Raw genomic sequence first — 25,593 nt, 5'->3', positions numbered from 1 at the left:
AATTAGAAATTATACGAAGATCCAACAACCGTGCATCAAATATACAGTAGCCCTATATTTTCTGGGACCAGCCAGCTGCAGGCACTTTGTAGCCCTAAGACGACTGACCAGTTTTCCTTTTCGCCAAACGTGGGATGCAATGAGAGAAACCTACACGAGAGGGGAGACGACAGATAAATAGACTGAAAGAAGGGAAGCGTTCAGAAAAAGCTTCACGTCGATTGGCCGCGGAAACGGGAGCAGCACTACAATCAAATCCCTGACCCCGACCTCCTCGGACAGTGGAAAACCGGTGGCTGAAATTGAGATGTCGAGATTTGCTCGTCTCCTCCTCCAACACACATGCTGCCGAGGCTGATGATGATGATGATGATGATGGTGATGATGATGATGTTTGCGTAGGAGTGTTTTATTTTGCGGACAGCATTGGTTAACCAGCCTTTACTGTTCAAACAACTCCAGACAAGGTTTGTTGGAACTGTGCGTGTGCGTGGCAGGCTGCCTGCTCTAAACACATGAGACTGTATTTTCTTGCTTTAGTGTTGGAGCCCGGTTTGTTCTGGTCGCTTGTGGAGCGTGTTTTTCACTTGTCTGGGGTTGGACAGAAAATCTTTTGCAAGAATGTTTGGGGGAAAGTAGTGTAGACAAAGAACATTAACCTGGACATTTTTACGCATCAGCGATTGTGTCGAGCGCCCTCAATACTTCCATCGCGCACACTCCAGCGTTTTGCCTGATTACTTTACCGACATTTTGGACTTTTTTTTTTTTTTTTAGGGACTGCATTCGACACAAGCTAAAAACCAGCTGAGGTCGGGACCTGAGCTCCAAGGAGCAACCACTAACCTAAATGTGACCCGGTGAATTCCTCTTATCTCTGGAGGTAAGATTTCACTATAAGAAATCCAGTCACTCACTCTATGCTGGATTTTTAATTGCAGCAAAACACAGTGCTCTTCAAGCCATGCGTGCTGTGGCGAGCATCAGCACTGAGAAGTTAGCAATTGACTGCATGTTAGAAAATAGATATGATTAATCAGATGGATGGATGGATGGATAGATAGATAGATAGATAGACAGTCTGCAGTGATTCATGAATTTCTCATTTCAGCACCATGGACAGAACCACACTTGTGCAATGTAAGGATGAGGGGGGATTTGCTTTTCTTCTCCCTGGTTCACCCAGAACATGTATAATTGATTATAGGCCATATACTCAACATTCAGTACCATATACATGTAGCAGTCAAGCTAGAAGCTTTAAATAAAACATGGTCATGATACTGTAGATTGGTACTTTGAATTTTGCCAGACAGATATACAAACAGAGAGAAAGATGGATGAGAGAAAAAAAAAGGGTAAATGCAAGGGAGAGGTTCAGTGCTTTGTATGACAGACTTGCTGGCTGGTCGGCTTGCCACATGCTGACAGAACAGCATGCTTTATGAGCCACAGCTACTGTCACCAACTGTTAGCCATGGTCACATCCAAACTGTTTGCTCCAGATATTTATAGGCAGGGTGGAAATGCATCTCAAACAGCATTAAGGCTGTGCAATATTTCACTGAATGTGGCTAAAAGGACAAAATATTTAAAGCAACGGATCCCACATGATGCAACCCACCAGGTACTGGGTGTTTTGGCAACACTGTGGTGGATAAAGTAACAGCTAACCAGCTAAAATATAAGCCCACAAGTGTAGACATGAAGATTAAATTGCAGTTTAAATAGAAGATGTTTGTTGGGCTGGTAAATTAACCATACTAAATAAAATTAAAGGAATATTTTGCATCACCATTGTTACAAGCATAGGAAAAAAAACTTCAAACCTGACTTATTTTTTGTATGTAATGATGCTAATGCCTTACTTTCTGCAGTGTACTTTATGTGCCATAAAAGTGAATGAGAACAGTTATGTCGTAAACCTCCCCTGTCTAGCAGAGGTTTTTTTAGTTATAATGGAGGAATGGACAGAATGTTTACTGGAGTGCAGCAGTGTTTGCTACTTAAAGCACTATACTGCCCAAATTGGAAAATAATTGGATATAGTATCAAACTCTGCATACAGTCTGAATTTCACTTCTTCAGTTCAGGCTCCATTGTATACTTCATCCTTATTGCACTTCTTTATCAGCAGAAATGATACAGAATGAATGATTTTCATATGTTATCACTTATGCCTAATCTCTTCCTCCTGTACTCAAAAGTTTGAAATCAAATCATTCCACACCCACAAATCATTGTCATCACATACCAACAGGTGAGAAATTGAAGTTTAAAAAATGGAATAAATGAGTTAGGAAAAATATGCTGTATCTTCAAGGACAGTTTTCATTCCTCCAGTAGACTTACAGAGAAGCTCTGGAGGCTGGTGATGGCTCACACCTTTCTAAGATGCTAAAACTCTAGATTTTTTTCTTTAATTTGCCTGAGTGGAGGAGGACAGAAGGTCACACACATACTTCATGATTCATACCCTGGAGTCTTGTCCTGCATGACTGTTTCTTGAGCTACAGTGAATGTAATTATGATGTCGGCACTTTTATCATATCACATTACCTAATCTAAGATAGTATGACCTAATGCTACTAGCGAATTTTTAAGGACCCACAACAGTGAGAGACAAGGCGGGGCTTGTGTTCCCATGGCGACTTCCTCAGTGACCCTTGGAACACTCTTGGCCCCCTGGGAGGTCAGTCCTGCCTGCACACACATGCACACAGATGCACACGCACACTGACATTCACACTTATGCCCCCCTCAGAGCAGCACTATGAGGGACTGTGTGGTTCTTGTCTGCAGCCCCTCAGTCGTTACAGCAGGACAGAGAAGAAGAGCAGAGTGAGGGAGCTGAAAGAAAAGCAGAAGACTAGGATGGAAAAGCAAATTTCAAAGACAGATGGGTGATAAAAAAGATGAAGAAAGGTGTAGGAGAGCATATACAGTAAATATGGAGAGAGGGATAGAGAAGAGGTGGAGGAGGGAATGTTTAAATAGTGGCAGAACAGGCAAGAGTGAATACAATTACAGAGGCAGCATGTCCACTTCTCTTTTTCTGGGCATTTAAAGTGTACTCACATATCACTGTTGGGAGGATAGATTCTCTGTGGTTGAGATAGAGCAGACAGAGGGGAAGTGGAGTGGATGGATTGAGATTGGGGGAAGGGAATATGGCAGCCCAATGATCATGTTAAACAGTCACCACCCTTCCTCCACCAAGCTCCTGCTCCCCTTCCCCTCGGTTCTTTTCTCCCCTCACAGCTACACTCTGACATGCACACACATCAAGCTCACACACAGATGGGTTTCTGTGCACACACCAGTATGACCAGCACACACGTCCCAGCGCAAGCACACGTGTGCACAAGCCATTAGGTCAGCTGACCTCATCCCAGTGAGAGACTGTAAAAAAAAAAAAAAACTAAGCTGATTCCAATGAGAAGGGAAGTGAGTGAGAAAGGGAACAGGCAGAGACTGGAGAAACAGCAGCAGAAGAAAAGCTGTTCCTCTTTGCATGTATCTCCCTTTCTGTGCCTTATCCATGGAAGCTTCCTTATCGCGTGTGTGTGAATTTTCATGGATGTGGATTGAATAGTGCTGATAAATGTATGATGGACAGGTGCCTTCATTTTCACTGTAATTATGTTTTTTGTTTCCTTCGGATTGATCATATTTTGACATTTCATTAGTCCTACAGGCCTGATGGCAGGCTGACATCATTAGATTCAGTTCACAATTGTGCTACTTTCATGTCATGGTTTAAACTATAAGTATTAACAACCAAGTGGGAAAAAATATTCATGGCATTCTTTGACCTGTAATTGGCACAACAGCTGGTAGCTGTACCAAAATAAAATCCAATATTAACATGAATACAATTGATTCAACTAATTATAGGGCATGATTTGTGGTTTCACTTGTTAATGAACTGCTACAGATAAATAATGCAACCAAGTAGCTAATTTAGGCTCTTTATTGGGAATGAACACAAGAGCCAGGCACCTTGCAATAATGAGTGAACATGCCCAACCTGGAATAAGGGTGTTTTCCTCCTTCCTCCCATTCTGTTGATATTGCATGAATGTAGCACAGGCCAAGAAAAATCATTTAAATGTTGATCTGTTTTAACATATAAATAAAAATTAGTTCTCATGCTACCTGTCCCACTGGTCCCCATTGTTGCTGTGATTCCAGATCTACGCAATAGATTTGGGAAGTAAGATACTTAGCAGCAATGATGGTTAAAGAAATAAAAATAAGAATGTATTTCTTTAAGCCTGGCTATCTGTATGGCCTGCAGCGTGCTGCATATTTTACACACTAAATATTAAGGCAGACAGCATGCTGCTCTGACTAAGTTTACATTTGCATTAGGTTTCTATGTGTAACCTATTTCAAAGATGCTTACGGGCTTTCTCATTACAAACTTAATAGTCCAAACCCTTTTTTTTTTTGTTTTTTGAAAGGTTACATGCTCATTATAGAACTGCCAGGTTTAGCTGTATAATGTCAAACCCAACATTGAAAAGTTGCAAACGTCAACATGTTCTTTATGGAAAGTGATGAAGCTAAAAGAATTTAAGAACGACATAGCTCAGCAAGGCCATGACTTCCTCTGCCATAAGAGTTCATCATCACAACAACAATGCACGCTAGACAAGAGATTTCTATTCAAAAATTCCTCTTTTTCTGGTGTGCTGCATCTTATTAGGCATCTCTGCAAGTCTGCCTCACTGTGCTGTGCTTTATGTTGAGCATCTGGCTTATCAGCCTGGTGTACAGGGAGTGAGCTGTGAAAAGTTGATGCAAGTACAATCAGCCTAGAACTTCCAGGCGTGCACCACCCACTCAAAACCAGAAAAGATGATGGTAAATAAGTCTGTAATAGCCCTGTCACCATGGGAACTGAAGACCTATTCGTAGTTTTGCAAGCACTGCCACTTCGGAACCAGCCATGACCACTCACAAGCGATCATCAGCCTTGAATGTTTAACACATTTCCTTGAACTATATATAAATTTTATCAAGGACATCTATTCCCTCATCCTCTAAAAGGTGACCCCCTGCTGCCTTTTCATCTTCTGTGCTAATTTATTTCTGTATTTTCCTTGCCTTTCTTCCTCTGTCTTTGCCTGCCCTCTGCCTTTATTTTCTGCCCACACCAGCTAATCACTCTCCTTTGTGTTGGCTCTTTTCTTGTTGAGAAAGAGATGTTGGCCATCCCAAACTCTTTCTTTATCCCAAGTTTAGGTACACATGTTGCTTGTGGATGGAAATTTGGAGACACACGTGTACTGATGACACATGCAAAGATATACGGACATTTCTGGTTACGTGACTCACACTCTTCTTTTCAAGGTCGTTTGTACTTTAATGAGTGGAAATTGATGCCACATGCACAGTAATGTGAGCGGCACAAATTCTGAGATTAAGACTGAACATAAGGCGTAAGATAAATTCTAGTTTTAATTTTAGCATGATGTAGATTTTAATCAAAACACAAGCCCATAAACACACCAGCAAAGCAGGAATCTGTTATAATTAAGCTGCGATGAAAAGAAAAGCAGATGTTCACAATCCAAAAGTCCTCCAAAGCCACTGCAGATGACTGTTGGTGATGATTTATTTTTCTGATCTGGTATATAAATCTAACGAGGTAGATTTGTTTAGGTTAGGGATTATGGTTGTTATTTTAAAAAAGCAAATGGTAGAATAGGGTTGGGAATAGCAGCCTCCTGTGTCAGTCACATTTCCATCCACCCCCCCACATCAATTTTCTCAGATTTAAGGCCACAGTTTGCTTGAAAAGAGCTAGTTTGCACATTGTGTTTTCTGACCACATCAGAAGACACAACCACCGCAGGTGGGATGAAGAGCCTGCCATCACAGAGAGTTAGTTTTAGGACTTCGCACTCACAGAAAAACCTCAGTGAATATAATACCCCCATGGACCATAAGAATGAAAGTCACACAGCCGTTATGAGAGATTTGTTCTACAGAGCTACAGGCTACTGGAGGGTATGAAGTATTGCCTGGCCTTTCGTCATCAGTCGGGCCTTGTAAAAGCAGTGCGATGCTGTTTAACTACAGTCTCACTAGACATATTACAATCTTCTCGGATTTGTTTTTATTAACTGCAGCCAGTGAGAAATAACAGACAATTAAACAGAAACCTAAAATACTCTGCAAATTAACAGTAGAGACTTGTTGAAGCTTACACTCAAATATAATTGTTAAATGACACCTCTGTTTGAATCCCTTAACAATTGTACATCAACTATCCCCGGATATTCTTATTATTTTACATCATCCCCAAACAGTCACCACTGATAGTTATATTTCTTCATGTTCTGAAGTCACCAGAGACCTTGGTCGTTTTAGGCATTTGAAAAAAAAAAAAAGAAGAAATGCTTTGGATAATTACCACTAATCTTTAAAAGGCTCAGACAATGTCCAAATTATTTATTATGTATTTCCAGGCTTTTTTAGTTGGGTAAATGGCAATTTTAATACCGCTGATTCATCTGCAGGCTTGCTGACCAGTTATTCAAATTAGTGAATGTGAGTGGGTGGCCCACAGGCGATTCAGACCAAAGGAGTTTTAAGTGTTAGCCAAGTCTGACAGTAAAAGCTCTGTTAATGTGTATATTCAAGATACATACTTTGCTTTCATGAAAATAGTGCCCACATAGGCAATAGAGCAGGTAGGAGATAGAGGCTGAATTGGTGAGAGAGAATGTCTCCAAATTTAGGTCTGTCTAGGTTGAGGAAGTAAAAGTACTGAAAAACCAGTGCACATGTTTTTGTGTGCATCACTGCATATCCATCCATCCATTTATCCATTATCTACAGCCACTTATTTGTATTTAGGGTCATGGAGAGCTGCTGGAGCTGTATCATTGGAAATCATTTCCCACAACCCATTTTCCTGAATGCAACAGCTGTGTTATGATATCATCTGTGTCACTAGTAGTAGTAGTAATGTCTGACTCTCCTGACACTCTTCTGAGTTGAGTAACTCCTTGTAAGTAACATGTTTGTTTGACAGACTCTGCTTTGAATATGCAAAGCGGCACACAGCAGGATCCATCCGTCTCCATGTCAGAGGCGCCGTGTTTGCTTGTGAGTGGCATTGCTGCTCAAAGTGATGTTTGAAACAGAGGCCTGCCTACGCTCCCTAAGGCAGTATACATCCTCTGAACAGACAGTGAGAGTGGTGGAGAGCAGAGAGGAGACAGGCAGCAAAGCAAATGGAAGGAGAGTCTAAACAGACAAAGAAAGGGCAGAGGGAAAGAGACAGCAAGAGTGCATATGGGGTTGAAGCCTAAGGCAGTGGAAGAGCAAAGTCATGGGAATGATAACAAAAGGTGAATGACATGACTGGCAGGATGCCAAATATATGGATGGAGATATGAAAAGATGATGAAGGGCAGCAGAACACCATATGTGCCCAGCTGTCCTTATTGGAAGCTAGAAACAGAAATATATGTACACATAAACTGGCAATTTACTCTAACCTATATTGCAAATACTGCCATGGTTCATATTTTTCTTCTTCAGATTTTTCTGGTCATCTCCACAGACCATATCCTTTTTCAGATGTGTTCATCTGCAACAGCAGCTGGGGTTAAGTAGTGGTGAGCGCTGCGAAAAACAGGTTATGATGTTATAATACAAGAATGACCTTTACTGCACCACCTCTCGTTTCGTTACGTTTACTGTGGCATCTGGCCAGGTGTGTCTTCGCAAAGTGCGAGTACATAACCTCAAGTACTGTATGGTGCATTTTAATGCATTCATTTTGATTACATATCACATGAAATATCCGTTATCCAATATGAGCGCGTTATGACTGCTCAGGACTCAGGATTTTATTGAACAGATAAAATTACAGACAAGGAGAAAAGGCTTTAAATGAATAGCCATTGTAATAGCCACCAAGAACTATACATTAACATTATACTTGTTAAAAGTTCATGATTAAAATACACGAGTTGCTTTAAACTAAACTTTAAAGTGCAGTAATGCTACATACATACTGATTATGTGCCCACATTTTCAGGACTCAGGCCAGTGCTGATAAATGTGGTGGATTCATTCTGTTCACAACAAATCTTAGCTGGACAAGCTGACAGCCAATCACACACAGGGGGTGACCTCGCATGAAAAATATAAGTAGCGAGGGGGTTGCACGCACAGTAGCAAACAAGATGAAAGCTATGAAAGCTAACATTACATGTGAGCTGTTGAAGTGACTTCCTGCACATAGTTTCTTTTCTGAGTTGACTGGCACAAAAGTTTGAAAATCAGTAGTCAGTCTGTTTCTGAACATAAACTACAAGAACTTTGAAGTACCCTTGTGCATGTTAACTTTTGAAATATATGAAAGGATACAATCATTTTATTTATTGATGTAACTTTATATGTATTTTAGAACTGTTTTATAGCCTGTTTTGAAGTTGTCAACAGCGATTAAAAAGTGCAGTACACCTCCAAAGAAGTACTTGTTTGCCTGGTTTAAGCCACAGCCATTACGTCTTACTGTATATATAAATTAGCAGCTTATCTGAGACATAAGGAAATGTTTCAAGATCTGCTGTATGTGTCACCCAAATCTAACCAGATACCAAATTTAGGGTTAATATGTATGTACAGTTTTGTTGCTTAGGGAGAGGAGGTAAAGTAAGGAAAAAGTCTAAAATTGGAATTATCTCCTTGTCAGGTGTCAAGGAGCAAATGTAATTTAATGGTGTCTTATCTAATTCAGGAAGAGGAAAAAGAATTCAATTTATTTGAGGGCAGGGTTTTACCTGAACAGACCATGTAGCCAGAAGGGTGGTTGTGTCTGTGTGTGTGTGTGTGTGTGTGTGTGTGTGTGCGCGTGTGTGCGCACGTGTAGTATATGTCCCCATGGATGATTACACTTTTGACTGTTTGGAATAACATATTAACCTGTCATAGGCAAACTCAGGACTTTATTATCTGCTTGGTGTGTTTGCATGGCGTTTTTCACACCATGAGGTCCTTGGGGACCTGAGACTGTCACAACAATCTGTCTCCTCTGTCACTGTGGTTTCTCAGGAGCAGCTCTGTCTGACACTGAACCTAACCACCAATAGCAGGTAGGAGCTAAGTTTACTGGACAGATTTATCCTGTTTAGAGTTGGATTCACATAGAACGGACACATGCACACATGCAGAGATTATTTATTGCCAAAGTTGAGCGAATTGTGCTGAAATTAGATTTGCCTTCATTGTTGGTACTATTATCCAGTGTGAAAGAACAAACAGCGCATAGAGAGTTTGCATAAATATCAACAGACTGATGCTCTCCAATAAACAGCAGTTTATTTCTGCAGGGCCCAGAGAGTGGAGACGCTGTCGAGTTGTAGCTCTGCTCTTATCTGTTGTATTTTTATAGCAGTAAGCAGAAACAGAAAACTACGACTTGAGTAAAGTTGCTTGAGGTATGTGAGTTTGTTGGAGAGGGAATGTGGGAGGAGGAGACAGGTGTGTTGGAACAAATTGTTTCCCATATAGCATTAAATTTTGCCTTCTCTCTTTATCTAAAAATTCCAATCGTACAATACACACACACACACACAGACACACTGACAAACAAATACACTTATACACTTTCCTCAGCTATGACTTGCATATTAAACAGAGGTATGTACACACAAATACAGCATTCTATCTATAATGTTGTATACCTATATCTACACTCTCAAGTAAGCCTAGTTTCACTGAATGTGCTTGTTGCAATTGTTGCTTGATTACCTCATGTATCTAATGGATTTGACACACCAAGCTGATCATCATCTCTCTGATGCCACTGACCTGTCTTTGAGCCTGTGTGGCAGCTCTCTGGATGTAGTTTTTGCTGTCTGTCCAGAATTGCTGGCACTAGTCATGGCTCATCAGTGGATGATTGCACATGTTGAATCAGTGGCAGTCACTGGCATCACGTAGACGTTAGATAGACCTAGAAATGGTGAAATACCCCAAATTCCAACACCGATTGTGTCACTTTTCACTGTAAACTTGTATATTGTTTAAATGTATTTTGAGGGTTATTCTTCACTAGTTCATCAGGTTTAGTTAATTTATCATGATGCTTAAAACTTATTTAGCTCCTTTAAGTGTATGACCCAATCTGGGTACTCTATAAAATAAGATTATTGTTGAAAGTGATTAAGTTTACCCATTATTTACAGCTTAGTAAAGATTAAGGTAAGGTGAATTCACAGCTATTTAAAAAGTCTGGGTTTGTCCTTTAAGATCATATTTTTCTATGATGACAGTTGCAGTGCGCCGAGGACACCTTTTTACTGCTTGTAAAACTGTTCCATTTCAGGGCTAAGAACTGCTCTTCAATCCATCAACTGAGAAGTTCAAAGAACTGTAATATCTCTGCGCCAAATCCAGCTCTTGCTGGTGCCAAGATTATAGCCTGTCACACACAGACGAGTGGTATTATTTGCACAGCAGAGGGTAGTGCATGGCATGGCAGAGGGGAGGAGCAGGAAGTGCAGTGGCAGACTGACAAAATGTGATTATATGCAATTATTTTGAGATCATTTGAAAGTAAAAGCTAATTTTCTTTAAACATTCAGAGGCAAAGACAATTTTGGAAAAAAAAAAAAATGTTCCCACAGGCTGACAGATCAATAAATGACATCCTTTTAAAAGTTTTTTTTTTTTTTGTTCGATTTTAATCTACAGTTAAAAAATTAGACAATTGTAAGTGAAGAAAGTCAGGAAACTCAGGCTTTCACATTGTTTCCAACTTACACGACAACAGCCCTGTTAAAAGTGCACTGAAAAGATAAGTTTGTCTGCTGTTTCTCTGTAGACACACACACACACACGGCACACAGACGTACATGAAATATGCTTTCGCTTGGCTCCTTTTACCCTTAACCTGAGTGCTGATGTGACTCATGAAATCACTCTGGCTGTGTGTTTTCCTTCAGGAGCTACAGCACTTAAAATGACTAACAAGCCACGTTCTATTAGATTTCTGCACAAAGATGATTACTTCCTCCGCGGTACCAATTGAATACAGGTGACAGTTACATCAGATCCCAGTTTATATTTGTGCATGGTACAGTAAATAAATCCCAAATAGGATTTATAGCATATGGGGGTAAATCAAAGGTGATTTTTTTTTATGGCTATGATAGAACTGACTTGTGGCTTACTGAAGAAGATATAAACAAACACTCAAAAAGAGTTTAAAATAACTTCAACATGATTCAATGTCTGCAAAAAATGAAAAAGGAATAAATAAACAAATCCCATTGAAATGCTGTAAACAAATGTATAATACTAGTTTAGTTTCATCTGAGGTTGCCTACTACTGAAAAAGTTTGCAGTGCATCAATGTTTTTAGCAAATTTATCTTGAAATGAAATGTTTCAATGTCACGACGTGAGTATTATTTGTTACCTGTAATTATTCATCCAAAAACTGAGACAAAACCCAAAGAAGCACTTCTAAAAATTAGTGCAGGTGATAATGCTCCTCTGAACAGGGTTAATTTTCTAAAACCTGGATCCTGCATCCCAAACTCCCCTTCTTAAAAATAGATTAGGATTCCCATGTAAAGTCTTAAAAAACAAATGCAAAAGGTGTGGACAAAAAATTACACTCTGTTTCTAGTGCACCCATAATACGTTTAAAGTTACACTGACACTTCTTACATCAGCATGCAATTTGAACTGGAAGACCAAGTAAGCAAGGTCATTCAGATGGATGAGAGACATTTACTGAGCTGTATAATTAAATGAAAAGACCCTCAAGTGACTGTTAAGTTGTTTTTTGAAAAACATCTTCATGGTACTATATTCATATGAGCCAAGAGCCATTTTTATGATATATCGTTCACAGAGGGGCACTAATTATAGAAACATTTCCCAGGCAATGTAAGAAGAATAGAAACTATTCTTGTGTTCCATTCATGGCTAACAGAGAAAACAAGTCAGTGTCTTTACTTCACTCACGACCCCAAAAATCCCCCTGCCCCTCTCTCTTTTGTCTCTGGCACCTGAGATTTTCCTGGTAACTGACTCAAGGTCAAAGTCGTGGATGAGTTAAGTTGGTTATTTCCCCTCACTAGGGATATTTGTTTAGAGAGCCTCACCTGAGGCTAGGTGTCTTTTTTCATTAGTCTTGGAGGTAAGTGAAAGGACATAAAGAATTGGTGGCAAAAGAAAATGTGTGTGCCTGGTGAAATTTTATGCTGGAACAGGATGAGCCAGCATAACATTACAGCAGGTCAGAACAAGAATCAACTGATGCTGCAGTTAGGGTCAGCGCGGCCACCCAGAATAATATTTAATAAGACTTAAGGGGAAATTGGTAAGCTTATTAGCACACTGTGTAATGAAATCTATTAATGTAGAAGAAGAGGGTTTATGAACTCTTTTCTGTTTTATAGAAAGGGAAGAGGTATTTTTAACAAAAACAGTGGTAACAGTGCATATTTTCGTTTTCTCCAATAAATCATTTGTAATGTTGCACCAGGTTGTACTCATGAGAGGTACAAAACAGCAAAACAGTTACTGAAATGATCAGACACAGGCGACTCTTAAACTGATTTTAGAGAGATGTGCTTGGGAGAGGGTTTCTGAAGGCACCGAACCATCAAGCAGGCAGTTCAGTAATGAAATGTACAAAGTAGATCATGGGGATGCTTCATTATCTTTGTGATGATGTGTATACAGTATGTGTCACTCATGAGTATTTGGCAAGTGTCAGTAGATGTGGTGAATATTGCATAATGGAAATCAGAATTTATTATGAATTTCTTTTAAGATGATACACGTTGTAGGTGGAAGTTATGAAAGCTGTCAACTATTTAGATAAATACTAATTAAAAATTCACTGCACAGTTAGCGGGTAGACAGTGGTGGACTAATGGGGGGAAAAAATTCAGATTTTGTGACAACAGTTGATCTAACATCTATACGGATTTTATGGGAAATTGCTTGTTACATGTAACAAAGACCATAAATATTTTTTAAAAATGGCATATAAACCCGACCGCTCTTAATGATGGTGTTCATTAAAGTTTTAAACAAAAGTATTTGGGCATTTTGATTGTGTCATTCCCTTGGAAAATCATGTGTGTATGCATCGTGTTTTCATATGTGGCTTCAAATGTGAGTGTGGAGATCACTCTTCGAGAGCCACAGTGGTAATAGAGCTCATCCAGTTGTTCTCAGGACATATTATTTTCTTTTGTGTATTGCTCAAATCCACCATCCACTGAGTACTTCTACCCCACTGAACTGAAAGCCTGTCAACAGCTGTTATTCCTAGCAAGACCTCTGTTGTGATCCCTGCCATGTTTCATCAAAGCGTAGCAATTTACTCCAGAGCCCAGCGTCTGAGCATGTTAGCTACTACTAAAATTATCGCATATGCATGTTTTTATGTGTGTGTGTGTGTGTGTGTGTGTGTGTGTGTCCACTGCTATTGTTCTTCTTTCATCCGTCACCTCATGTCATTCCTTTGGATAAAAATCAGCAAAAGGAGCTGAGGAGACAAGTTTGCCTTTCTCGAGTACCACTTCACAATGGAGTCTAAGTTGCGTGTGTACGTGTGTATGTATGTGGTTAAATAATTAACACTGCTTTCCACTCTGCTGCAACACATCCCTCACAAACTGATCTGATTAAGAAAGTCTCAGAAGATACACACTGCCTGCCTTCCCTGCACAGTAGCTAATGCTACATGTGCTTGTCTGTGTGCAATCTCTGTGTGTGCACAAGTATTAACTTCCAGTGTCACTGGTAGTATTTATTCATTATAGTGTTTATAAGCTACTATTTTAGGTAGAGTTGTGTTTAATTATTTGCAATAGTAATGTGGCTTTTGACATGTGTGTGTATCCCAGTAATATATATAGTGTACCAGAAAACTTGGTACACCTTTGTGGAATATCAGTGAAATGTTCGATGATAAATCATTTGAATCCAAAATATTGTTATTTTGTCGTGTTTTTAAAGTAGTAATTTGAAGTTGTGTTACAAATATTGACTCGCACTATTTGAATCTATCGCAGCTTCAAAGAAATATTACACTGTGAAGTGGTTAAATGTTCCACGGTGTTCACCAGTTACCTTGGTACTTTGGGCACGTTGGGTTTATCAGAGCATTATCACTGCTCCCTGCTGCTGTCAAGCAGATGAAGGTGAAGATTCTTGTGAGTGCTTTCATATTACACCTATTTATGAAGAATAAATGCATTGATTTAAGCTCACTTTAAAATTCAAACTCTACTCATCAGTTTACTGTTCACGTTTACTGACAACACGTCCCAAAGTTCCCACATTTCCTCATTTAGTTGACTCAAAGCCTTTAAGGCCAAAATGTTCTGTTCTTTTTCCTTTATATTGATTTGGTTGTTAGACTGTGTGGCCTGCAGATTGGATTAGAGTCCAACTGTATTACAGCTTGAGGGAAGAGAAGCCGCCTTGTGTTTGTAGACATGACAGATAGCTACTGGAGAGGCAGCCTGATCTGTTCTGACTGTTTACAGTGGCACTTGAGAAGCATATCACAATGAAAGCTAATATGGTTTAGACAACTCACTCACACAGGAATTCACATGATTTAGAGGTTTTTTAGGGTGAGAAGGTCAGAGCTGTCAGTCATATTGTGAATAGCACTGTGAATGGCAAAGTGCATGTGAGCAGGTTGGTGGCTGCTGCTGAATTGACATTTTATTACATCAGTTTACATCAAGTTGAAACTTGAACTGGGGAGTCAGTGTATATTGTGGACAGGAAAATCAGAGATTAACATTTCATTATTTTACATAATAATTTGTTGCATGACTTTGGCTTCTGTTTTTCAGTATTTCAGCCCATGTCACAGGTGCATTAGATCTTGTTCTGTGTGCTTGTTGCTGATAATAGCTTGCACTTTTGAGTCATAGCATAGCATCATGCCTGCTGGCCTATTTTGGGTTTCAGGCAATTATCCACAATGCAGCGTGATGATGTGGTCTTATGACACTTCCAGATTGTAGGTGTAATGTAGATAAAAAGGTCTGTCAAATATTTGTTTTTCCCAAATATATAAACATGTTTCTTTACCTGGAAAGTAAATGACAACTTTTTTACTTCTATTTTTAACCGATATGTGGTAAAAAAAAAACATGCCAAGTGATATATAGAAGGTAAATAAGCAAGAGGGCATCACAAAAACAACGATGGTATTTAGGATAGGGGGATATTGTAAGAGTGCAGATATGATCATGTATAGATTATGTTTAACTGATGTTGCTCTCTATGAGCACTTAAAAGAAATGATGAACTTTTGCATATTAAAAACAAAAGTAATGAGTACAATTGAAATATGGTAGCAGTAGATATAAACTGTAGATTACAATAAATGTAGATCTGCGCTATGATTCTGCAGTGCTTGATTATTGTTATCGCCTTTTGTCTTTGTTGCGACTTCCTCTGATTTAAGGTCAGAGTTTACCAGTCACCCACACCTGTCCACTTGGAAGTTTTTAGCTGGTTGCTCTAATGTATGTTTGCTCTGAGTTGTACCTTACAATATTTTGTTTCCATTCTGGTGTCTGTTTTTTTTTCTTTTTGCAATTACAAAAATATCTTGACGTTTTGTTAGAAAAATTATTTAAGAGAAGCTCAGAGAAGTTCTTCTGTCTTTAATCTAAAATCCCCTTGGCTTAGACCTTTAAATGGTTCTTACATCACCAGGAGATAAATCTGGTTGAGGGTGATTTTGAAATGCTGTTTTCATTGTGACTTTGAAAACCACCTCTGGTGTTCCCCAGACAATGAGCGACTTGATACACCAATAATACATTGATCACATATTGGCTGTATTCCTGGCAGCTGTTGCATCAGGCACGAATGCATAAACACCAACCAAGGATTTCTCAGTATGTCTGAAACTGAACTCCATTGTTAATATCTTGGTATTCATTGGTCAATTGTATAAAAGTTAATCTAAAATCAATCACTCAATCACAGCTGGGACACTAAACAGACCGAGCTACATTGTGAAATGATTTTTTACAGAGGGTGCTGTATTTAAACATGAATAAAAGCCTCAGAGATTAAGCATTTGTGGGTGCTGGGTACATACATGTTAATTTATGCTTTATTTATGTACTAGACCCTCTGTTTCACTTATTCTCATTTATCTCTCATGCTACTTTCTTCTTCCTTTCCATCGTCTCTCCATTTCATATCCATTCATGAAGTCCATTGCTCTTCCTATTATTCTCTTCATCTTGACCTCCTGTCTCCATGTCAGTTCAGTGCTCACTTTGTTTTTATCGCCTGCTCACTCACCTCAGCTCTCCCACCATCCGTTTACCTCTTAGCTCTGCTGTCATTTCATCCTTATTGCTGTTGTCCTGTTGAAGGCTGATTTCACCCTCTCTCTCTCTCTTTCTTTTTTCCTGCCTGTTCCAGAGTGAGACCCCATCTATATTATGAGCAGCATTTGTAGGATGATTCTATTGCATGTCTTTTGACTGCAGGATAATTCAATAAGCACCACTGCAGTGTCACACAGTTAAAATCAACTTAATGATGCTACTGTACTGATTAATTGTGTGCAATCTCTCCCTTCATTTCTCCTTTCATTCACTGCCTACATCCACTTCTTCTTATCTCTTCCTATCTCTGCCCTTGTCCTTCCATCTCCCATCCTTTTCTTCTCTTCCATTCTGCAGGGTGTTGATGGAGAGCCATTCGAATGACAGCCGGGACAGTGGTCATCACTGGTGGAATCCTAGCTACAGTTATATTACTTCTTATCATCGCAGTACTGTGCTACTGTAGGCTGCAGGTGAGGCCGTAGCTGCATTCACCCTCTATTATCTTCATTCTTTTTCATGGGATGTCCTTGAATGCAGCTTAGTCAGGATTGTGTTAAAAAGTCATGTATAGTTCCATCTTTGAAACTGTGTTTGTGACTCTCAATTATAAAGGATAAGATTTTTTTTTTTAACAAAACATTTGAATTTCTGAGTAGAGCTGCAGTCTCTGTCTGTATAACTGTCCAAACCTGCAATCAGCTCAAAACAAAATTTTAATAAATTTTCACTCTGCAGCTCACATCAAACTTAGGTGATAGTCATTCAAACTGGGTAATGGGGGCTATGATTTTGTAAGACTTGTAAAGCCTTTTGGACATAGGGTTGATTTGAGTTAGACACTCCGTGGCCATTTAAATCAGTCATGCTGCTGGGGTGCCATCTACTGTATACTAATTTTGGCACCGTTCTGAGCTGGTTTGAGCCTACTGGCCATCAAATTAGGGATGGATCACAGCTGACAGACCACTTGAGTCATCTGTTCCACAGTGTCCAAGATTGCTATAGCACTGTGCGGAATAAAAGCTGTATGTATAGTCATGAAAATAAATTCCAAATTTTTTCATTTCACAGATGTCATAAAAAAAATAAACACAACGTGCCGTCAGCACTTCTTCTCTGTGATCCTTATCTCCCATAGATGTTTAACAGACTTCTCCTCCATTTCCTACTGAGGAAATCAGGAAATTGTGATCAGTTTTTAAAAGTATCTTTCTGATACTTATATTATTCGTCTTGGCCAGGTGCCTTGTACTTGTACTGTTTCAGAATAAAATGAAAAGAGAATTAGGTGAACAAAACTCCTGAGTATATTTATGCTTGACCCACTCCAGTTAGGCTGAAATGTCACCTTAATATCACCACGTTACTGCAGTTAGGTGATTGCCATTCCAGCATGCTGGGTTGTTTGTATATTATATAGTTTATATTTTACTGAATGAATCCCCTCTGACTGCAGCAGAACATTGAGAATGTGCAACAAATTGAGGAACAATTACATGTACGCTTATAATTCAGTGTGTTTCATAAAGGAATAGTTTGACATTTTGGGACATATGTTTGTTTGCTTTGTAGAGGAGAGTTAGATGAGTAGATTGACCAGTATATTTCTACCTTAGCTTAGCACAAAAACAGCTAACGTGGCTCTGCAAATTGCTCTGGCTCTGTAAAATGGTGATAAAATCCTCCTACCACCACCTGTAAACATAAAAACAATAAGTCGCTGTTTTACGGACGGTTATGTGCTGTTAGCACTGGTTGCCTGGCAACTGCTCTGAGCCAATGAAGTGTCTGGTATATTACCTTCCCTAAAACTAGGTGTTTCTTTACATTTTAAAATATAAGGCTTGTTGTTACCTTAATTACTGTCTTTATTATAAGTTTAACTAAACTTAGTCTCTTCACAAACATGAGAGGGCTAATCACCCCATCAGCCAAAGCAAGAGTATTTCCCAAAGTGTCAAATGTTGGCTTTAATATCCACTCCATGTCTATGTTCACTGCGTTAGCTGGAACAGTATAAAAGCCCCAAAACTTAACCCTACATCACACAACCTTACACCCACACAGAACAAAGTGATTTAAGCTGATAGAGCTGCTCTAGTTGAACATCACTGACAATCTCAGGATGTGCTGCTTTCATTAGTATTGATAAAACACACACTTTTAAAAAAATTAACAGGTGCTTCACACCTGTGACAGAGTTAATTGGTAAAATCAGTTTTAACACTGATTAAAACACTGCAACTCATCTTTTTTGTCAAGGTTCTTAAAATGTGTGTTATCATGGAGCTGCTCATTTGAATGGCTGGGAATTATTACATACTGTCATTTCTTTAGCCTTTATAGGCTCAGGTAGAAAATTTAAGTCTCAACAGGCAGATTCCAGAAATTGCATCAATGTCTGTCTATATCTTCCCTTTCTGTTGTAGGAGCTTGATAATAAATTCATTGAATAAGTCCAAATTCTTGCCTGGTTGTGACCCAAAACAATCAGTAAGGTAGAAGTGGCTGAATACTGCAGACTGCAGCATTCTCAGCAGAAATGTTTGAAAGGAGCATGTCTCAGTGGTGTTTAAATGACGATTGAACTGATAATCTATATTATAGTATGTGCACCAATCAAATCTGTAAGGATAATTTGAGATTAACAACTGAACAGTGAACAGCTTTGAACAATGTCTGAGATATTTACTTATAAGGTTGACTTGTAAAGCTGATAGCTGGGGGCTGTGGCTCATATCATACATTAATTACAGAGCTGGTCATTCTCTCTCATTCTCTTTTTTGTAGCTCTCAGGCTTTTTAGATTTCAGATTGGTAAATTTTATGGTTCAGAAATACAACAGATTTGGAAATGGGCAAATTTTGAATATAACACATGCTCTTATGCCTATGTTAACTCTTGTACATTTTACATCATTTGATACTTCCCCCTCTCTTCTTTTCTCCCCTTCATCTTTCCCACTGCTAGTATTATTGCTGTAAGAAGGAAGAGTCCGAGTCGGAGGAGGAGGAGCCAGACTTTGCCGTTACATCCCGCCTCCCACCAGTCCACTCCAATCACAACATTGTGGCGGCGACGGCCGCCGCCTCATCCATCCCAAATGGCCCTGCCCTGTTCTCCACCCCTCCACTGGCAAGGAAACTGACACGTTCACAGACCTTCTGTCCCTCCTGTACACACTATGAACTACCTTTCTACCTCCAGCCCCCTCCATCACAAATCCACCACCAACCAGATGGGTTGAGGAATGGAGGTGACCGGGTCAGCTACCGCAGCGTCCAGCAGCAGGATCTGGACCTGCCAGTGCCTGTGAACATTTCAAACTACCGCAAACCAAACCTTTCCCGGTCAGTCACAATGAGGGACATGTTCACACGCAGCTGTAGCATCAGCACTGATGTCTAGCTGGGTGAGGTTGGAACTTGGTGTAAATTTACCCATAAATGGATTAGGAAAGCCTAGCCTGGTCTGGGCTTTACTCAAACCGTATGTCATTTTTATAAGTTTAGTACAGTATAACATGGAATGATGTACATGTAGTTTGATCTCATTGTTCTGGTCACCTCTTGCAGAACGGAGTACTCAGGTGGCTCTCAGGACAGGTTTTTCAGAGGTACTATGCTCAGGTCCAGGACCTTCCACTTGGGCCAAGATAAAGTTTAGAATATTTAAAAAATGTTAAATTAACAATAATATGAACTTCTTGGTTTGTTTTATTATGAATGGTTCTTTTTTAATAATGATAATGGAATTTGTTTTAAGATTTAATAAAATTTGTGTAGCCCTACTCTCTTTAGACTCTTCTACCCATGGCCTGCAGAACAGAGAATCCTGCCATGTCAAAATGACATAATGGGCAGAGATTTTCTCTCTGCCATAGCTGCAAACGAAATATGATTAGAAGAAGTGCAATGCTTCCCTTTCCTATGGGATGATCTCCATCCACGTCCATCCACAGATTACAGAGATTACAATCTATCACTCACCGCCGGTGGAAAGACTGGAGGGGGAAGGGGGGATGTCATGTTTTAGCTGCCACCCACAGACAATTTAGACTTAACTTAGGCCATAATATTTTAAGGTATAAAGGGCTCACTGTAGATGTAAATCCCTGTTTTTTCCACATGTGCTCTAGTTTAAAGGGAGACTGGTTTCTCTGAGCATTTAGCATCACAAAGTGTGTATTCAGTCTTCTGCATTAAAGCAGAGAAAGACCTCTGTGTTCTTAAAGGCAGGGTGAACTAGGTGCCAAAAGGGGGCTATGTTCTTGTGTGCATATGTGTGAGCGTGCTTGCATGCCTGTGTGTGTGTGTGTGTCTGACTCAATCAGTTGTTATACCAGAAATTTTATTTCATAGAATAAACACAGTCTGTTACCCTTATCTATACTGAACCCAGCACTGGGTTGCAATAACATTTTAAACGTTTATTGTAAAGGATAAAGGGATTTTTTTATGAGCCACTTTACCCTAAATTCATGTTAATGCTAAGAAACGCCCAAGTTGATGATATGACAAACTCTATGTGGGTTTGCAACTATGTTGTAAATGTTTATTTTACAGACTCAAGCTATAGGTTGCAGCTAGAGGCAAAACCTTTGACAGCATCACTATTAATTTTACAGTGCAATTTTCATTATATTTCTTCACTGAGGTTTCAGTTTGTGGACTCTTCAATGCATTCCATGTGTTGTCTCTGATTTGTTAATATATAGATTATTTCGCCTCTAAAGGCACATCTATAAATATTTAGCAAGAATAGCATACATGGCAGTCTCTCAACTCATTGGACTGAGGAATATTTGCTCTTGAGGTCCCTCTTGGAATTATTTTATTTCCTGAGCTTGGCTGAAAGGCCCGGCTGGAGGGCTAATCTTCTGACTGGAGCAGCAGCAACTGAGACACAGGACACGCATTTAATGAATGAAAGTATTTATTGGTGATTGTGAGAGGGGTTTGAAGCTGTTTGAATTGTCCTCTATTGGATACCCCATTCCCTTAAAATGGATGGTAGATGCTGTGGTAACCCTCCCCCCTCTCTTGCTCTCTCTCTCTTTTTCTGTGTCTCTGTTGATTTTATCAGCAATCATGCTCGTTTATTTTCCAAATGGGTGAAACAGTGAGTAATTTTGTTTTAAGTTTTTCCTCTTGTGACATGTGCTTTCCTGCAAATACACTAGGACACAGTACATATGCACACACACATACACACTCGCACACACAAATATAATAGTTCTCAATGCTTTGCTTTCCTTATTTTTGAAACTGAAACTACAGTATGTGACAGTTGCACAGGAAATTTAGTGCCATAAAGAACTATGAGAGAATATATTATTATTATTATCAATATATAATCAAATGCAATGTTGCTTTTACCTTCAAGTATTTGAATTACTTGCTTAATTTTATGATCCAGCTGTTTTTTCAGACTCGGTACAGTACAGCAGAAATGTTTCTGTCCTTGTTTCTAATGTATAACTAAAGAACCATTGTTGCTAATAAAATAGTGTGAAAATCCTTATGATTTGTTGTCACTGCTATTAATTTCACTGAAAGCAAATGCTAAGAAAATATTTCTTAATGTTCAAATTTATTTTTTATGTTTTTGAATGACAAGCCTGGGAAGTCATTCACTCCAACTGATCTGCACATTTAAAAAGATCTCTGTGGTCTGTGCTTTTACATGAAGGGCAGCCTCATGATAAAATGTTTACCAATGGCCATTCACTGCTACGAGGATGAGTATTGCCTGAGCAGGACTTCGCAGGGCCATATTTCTGCTGGTGGCCAAATTTTGAATAGTCGATTCAACTAAAAGCATGCTGCATCATTCTGGATTATTGCACTTAGTGAACTGTTAAATGCAGGGTAAATATCAGATAGCTGAATTATACGCTTTGGTTGGAGCACCATACTACAAATAGCAAAACCGGACTGGTTCCTGAGACTTCTAACATTATGTAAAATGTTATATATATATATATATATATATATATATATATTTGAATGGAAGTAACATTTATATTATTAATTTCTTAGATTGAAAACAATAGTCTAACATATGTGGGCTATTTGTTCTTGATGACACTGCTAAGATGGCATTTTCTAGGCTTCTCAATTCTTAAACAAAAATTACTTATTGTGACACCTGAAATATTTGTATATAAAGGGAAACCAGTAAATCTGCTAATATATTGTTTCTTTTATATTAACAGTCAAACATCAGACATCCTGTAACAGTAAAGCCTGCTAAGTCACTTACCACAACAGCAATAAAGTCTGTTTGCATGGAGATCCAGTCGGGCCTGAGGTGATGAGGTGAGAGTCATGACAGCAAACATGTTAGAATAGTACAGGTAAGTGTGATGATATAGCATGACAGGTAGGGGTGAGGCAATGATAGCCACAATAAAACGTCATCTCTATAGGAAGACTAATAGATGAAAATAGGAAGCTTCATTTTGACAATAAACTGTGTCGGCCGGAGAGGCAAGCAGACTAATTATACAATAGAAGAACAACTGAAAACTATTTCAGAGATGAAATAGAGGTAGTTATTAGAACGATGAGTCAGAGCTAATGAATGAGAAATAGCACATACCACAGAACACACAGACAGATGGAGGCGTAGAGGAGCTGATTTCAAACCGAGGCCTCCCTGGCAGAGACACGAATAGCCATTTTGTGATGGCACTAATACAACAGTGCTGCTTTACACATGAAAACCCTTTAGATTATGACAGATTCTTTTTGATGTGGATATACTCCCACTTATTTCTACATGAATTGCAAGTACTGTAACAGACAATTACTGTCACACTAGCATTCCACCCACAAGACAAATTGGCTGGAAATGTATTTATTTATTCTCTTCACAGTCACCCGGATCTACATGGATTAATACCAGGAGCATTTGAGCCAATGTTGCAGGACAGTACCAAAATGAACAACTTCTACAAAGATGCAGTGCTTTCAGTAATTGACTTTTAAAACCTGGTTGCATTTTTAACATGGCCTTGTGGCTTTGATTTGTCTCCTTGCACATTTAAAGGAAAAAAATTTGGAAAAAATTCTATGCATGGGTAGGTTGCTTATCTACCTCTCTATAGGAAGACTAATAGATGAAAAAAGTGACAGCATCAGTAAGATTAAGATAAATACATCTGCTGTTGGGAACGAGGTCTATCAATACTGTTTTGATTGAGGTGCTGTTGTGAAAAATGAGGTCGGAGGTGTGTGACCGTATCTTTCCATAACGACTGACATTGTCTAGCTCAGCAAGAGTATGCCTCATAACTAAAACAGTGTAACGATCTATCTGCTGCTAGTCCTTCACCCAGGCTCTGGATGCCCATCTCAAGAGCTAAATATAAACACATCTTTCCTTCTGACAGCTGCCTCTGAGTTTTACTCCACTGTAGGCCAAACCTCTGAAATGCGAATGTATTTCAATAAAAAACAAACTTCTTATGGTCAAGTTGTATAAAGTATGTACACAGCCTCACTGCCTGCTGCACTATATGTATATATGTATTCTTGTATGTGGGTTTTTTTGTGACATATGTGGTCTGCATGCTTTCCGGTATTTGTTTGCAAGTGTTTGTACTATATTTATGTGAATAAGAGCTTGTGCAGGCTATATGAATTGTTTAGAGTTATAATTGCCTCCAGTGATAAGCGGAGCTTGTAGCATGGCCTTTAGAGGTGTATCGATGTTTTATGACATGCTTTGAATCATCCCCCTCATCTACCCCTCACCCTGCAGCAGTGTGCTCACTCTCACTCACACACTGCATCTCTTGTCTTGTCTCTTTCTCATCTTCTCTTATCTTTCCCTCCTCCCTTTCCCTCTAGTACTACATGTTTGCGTATGTGTCTGTGTGTCTGTGTGTCTGTGTGTGCATGCCTATTTTATGGTTCCTGGCCATAATTCCCCAGCAGTGGAATTTAGATGCAGTACAGAAGAGATTCCATGAATAATGAACATAGATAGATAGATAGATAGATAGATAGACAGATAGACAGATAGACAGATAGATAGATAGATAGATAGATAGATAGATAGATAGATAGATAGATAGATAGATAGATAGATAGATAGATAGATAGATAGATAGATAGATAGATAGATAGATAGATAGATAGATCGATAGATAAAGGCTTTCCAGCTAACATTACAACCGCTGGTCCTGTTCATTTTTGTTTCTTAAAAGATAAATAGCTAGTTTGGATTTCATTGGTTGAAGAGGTGAGATATATATTGCATTTCTAATAATATTTCTATAACTCTAGTAATTATTGTTTGTCATTTTTCCAGAAATAATAGTCCTAATATTGGGCTTATGATAAGCTTGGGCCAGTGTTTTGCACAAGAAACTTTATTCCATCACCTGGAAATGGTAGTTTGATAGCAATTTTCCAGATATTCCTATTGCATCTCAAAGCATTCCTTAGTGGAGTTTTCTCAAGTAGAGCTAGGAAATGAAGTTGTTTGTTTTAAATGAAATCCTGAATGTTAATCTGGAACTGTACAGGCTTACTTACTAAGAAAATAAACAATTTACAACTGCCATATTCAGTTAATAGAGACATCCATGGTAGACTTTTTCATAGAAGACGTGTTGACACTGACAGTAGAAAAAAAGGCACAGATTGAATGATGACTGCATTCCATTTAGTTTCTTTGGGTCCAGGGTCTGTAAATGTGCATGCTGGCTCACTGCCACCTAATCATGACTTACAGAGACACACTCATTGAACAAAGGCATCATTGATTTTATTGCTAACAAGTGCTTTCCCTACCATGACAAAAGCCCTGCTATGGAAAAGATATTTTCAAGACTATAGGTATGAAACTCTAGGCATCAAATAATACAGCTACATAAGCACACTTGGCTAATTGTAAATATATTCATATGGTGCACCCTGTACAGCTACATTCCTGTGTAGAAACAAAGACTGCTGCCTACCAAAGGTTAGGCCTATAAACAGGTGTGCCTTGACAAAATGTGGCAATATTTACTGTCCAATATAAAACCTCTCTTGCCAATACATTGGACCTTTATTTTGACATTTGAGAAACCCCTGTCCACCAATATGAACATTATGTTTTTGTTTCATTGATTAAAACAACTCATAGATACCTAGCAGTCATTGAGAATCTGAGACAGAGCAACACACACTTATTACTGTGTCAGAGATGGCCATCCTCCACACAT

The 25,593-nt window shown here is 39.0% G+C and overlaps 1 protein-coding gene across 1 annotated transcript; it reads left to right on the top strand.

Annotated features, from left to right (window-relative positions):
- The first annotated feature begins 833 nt into the window (after window positions 1–833).
- LOC113124862 (protein FAM163B-like) lies at window positions 834–19,781 on the top strand. Its single transcript, XM_026298007.1, has 3 exons — window positions 834–883; window positions 16,727–16,842; window positions 19,344–19,781. The coding sequence occupies exons 2-3, from the start codon at window positions 16,750–16,752 to the stop codon at window positions 19,779–19,781; spliced, it is 531 nt and encodes a 176-aa protein (XP_026153792.1). The 5' UTR covers window positions 834–883; window positions 16,727–16,749.
- Window positions 19,782–25,593: the final 5,812 nt, after the last annotated feature.

Source organism: Mastacembelus armatus, chromosome 12 (assembly GCF_900324485.2).
Source record: "Mastacembelus armatus chromosome 12, fMasArm1.2, whole genome shotgun sequence".
Taxonomy (NCBI): domain Eukaryota; kingdom Metazoa; phylum Chordata; class Actinopteri; order Synbranchiformes; family Mastacembelidae; genus Mastacembelus; species Mastacembelus armatus.
This window is presented reverse-complemented; position numbering and strand designations above follow the sequence as displayed.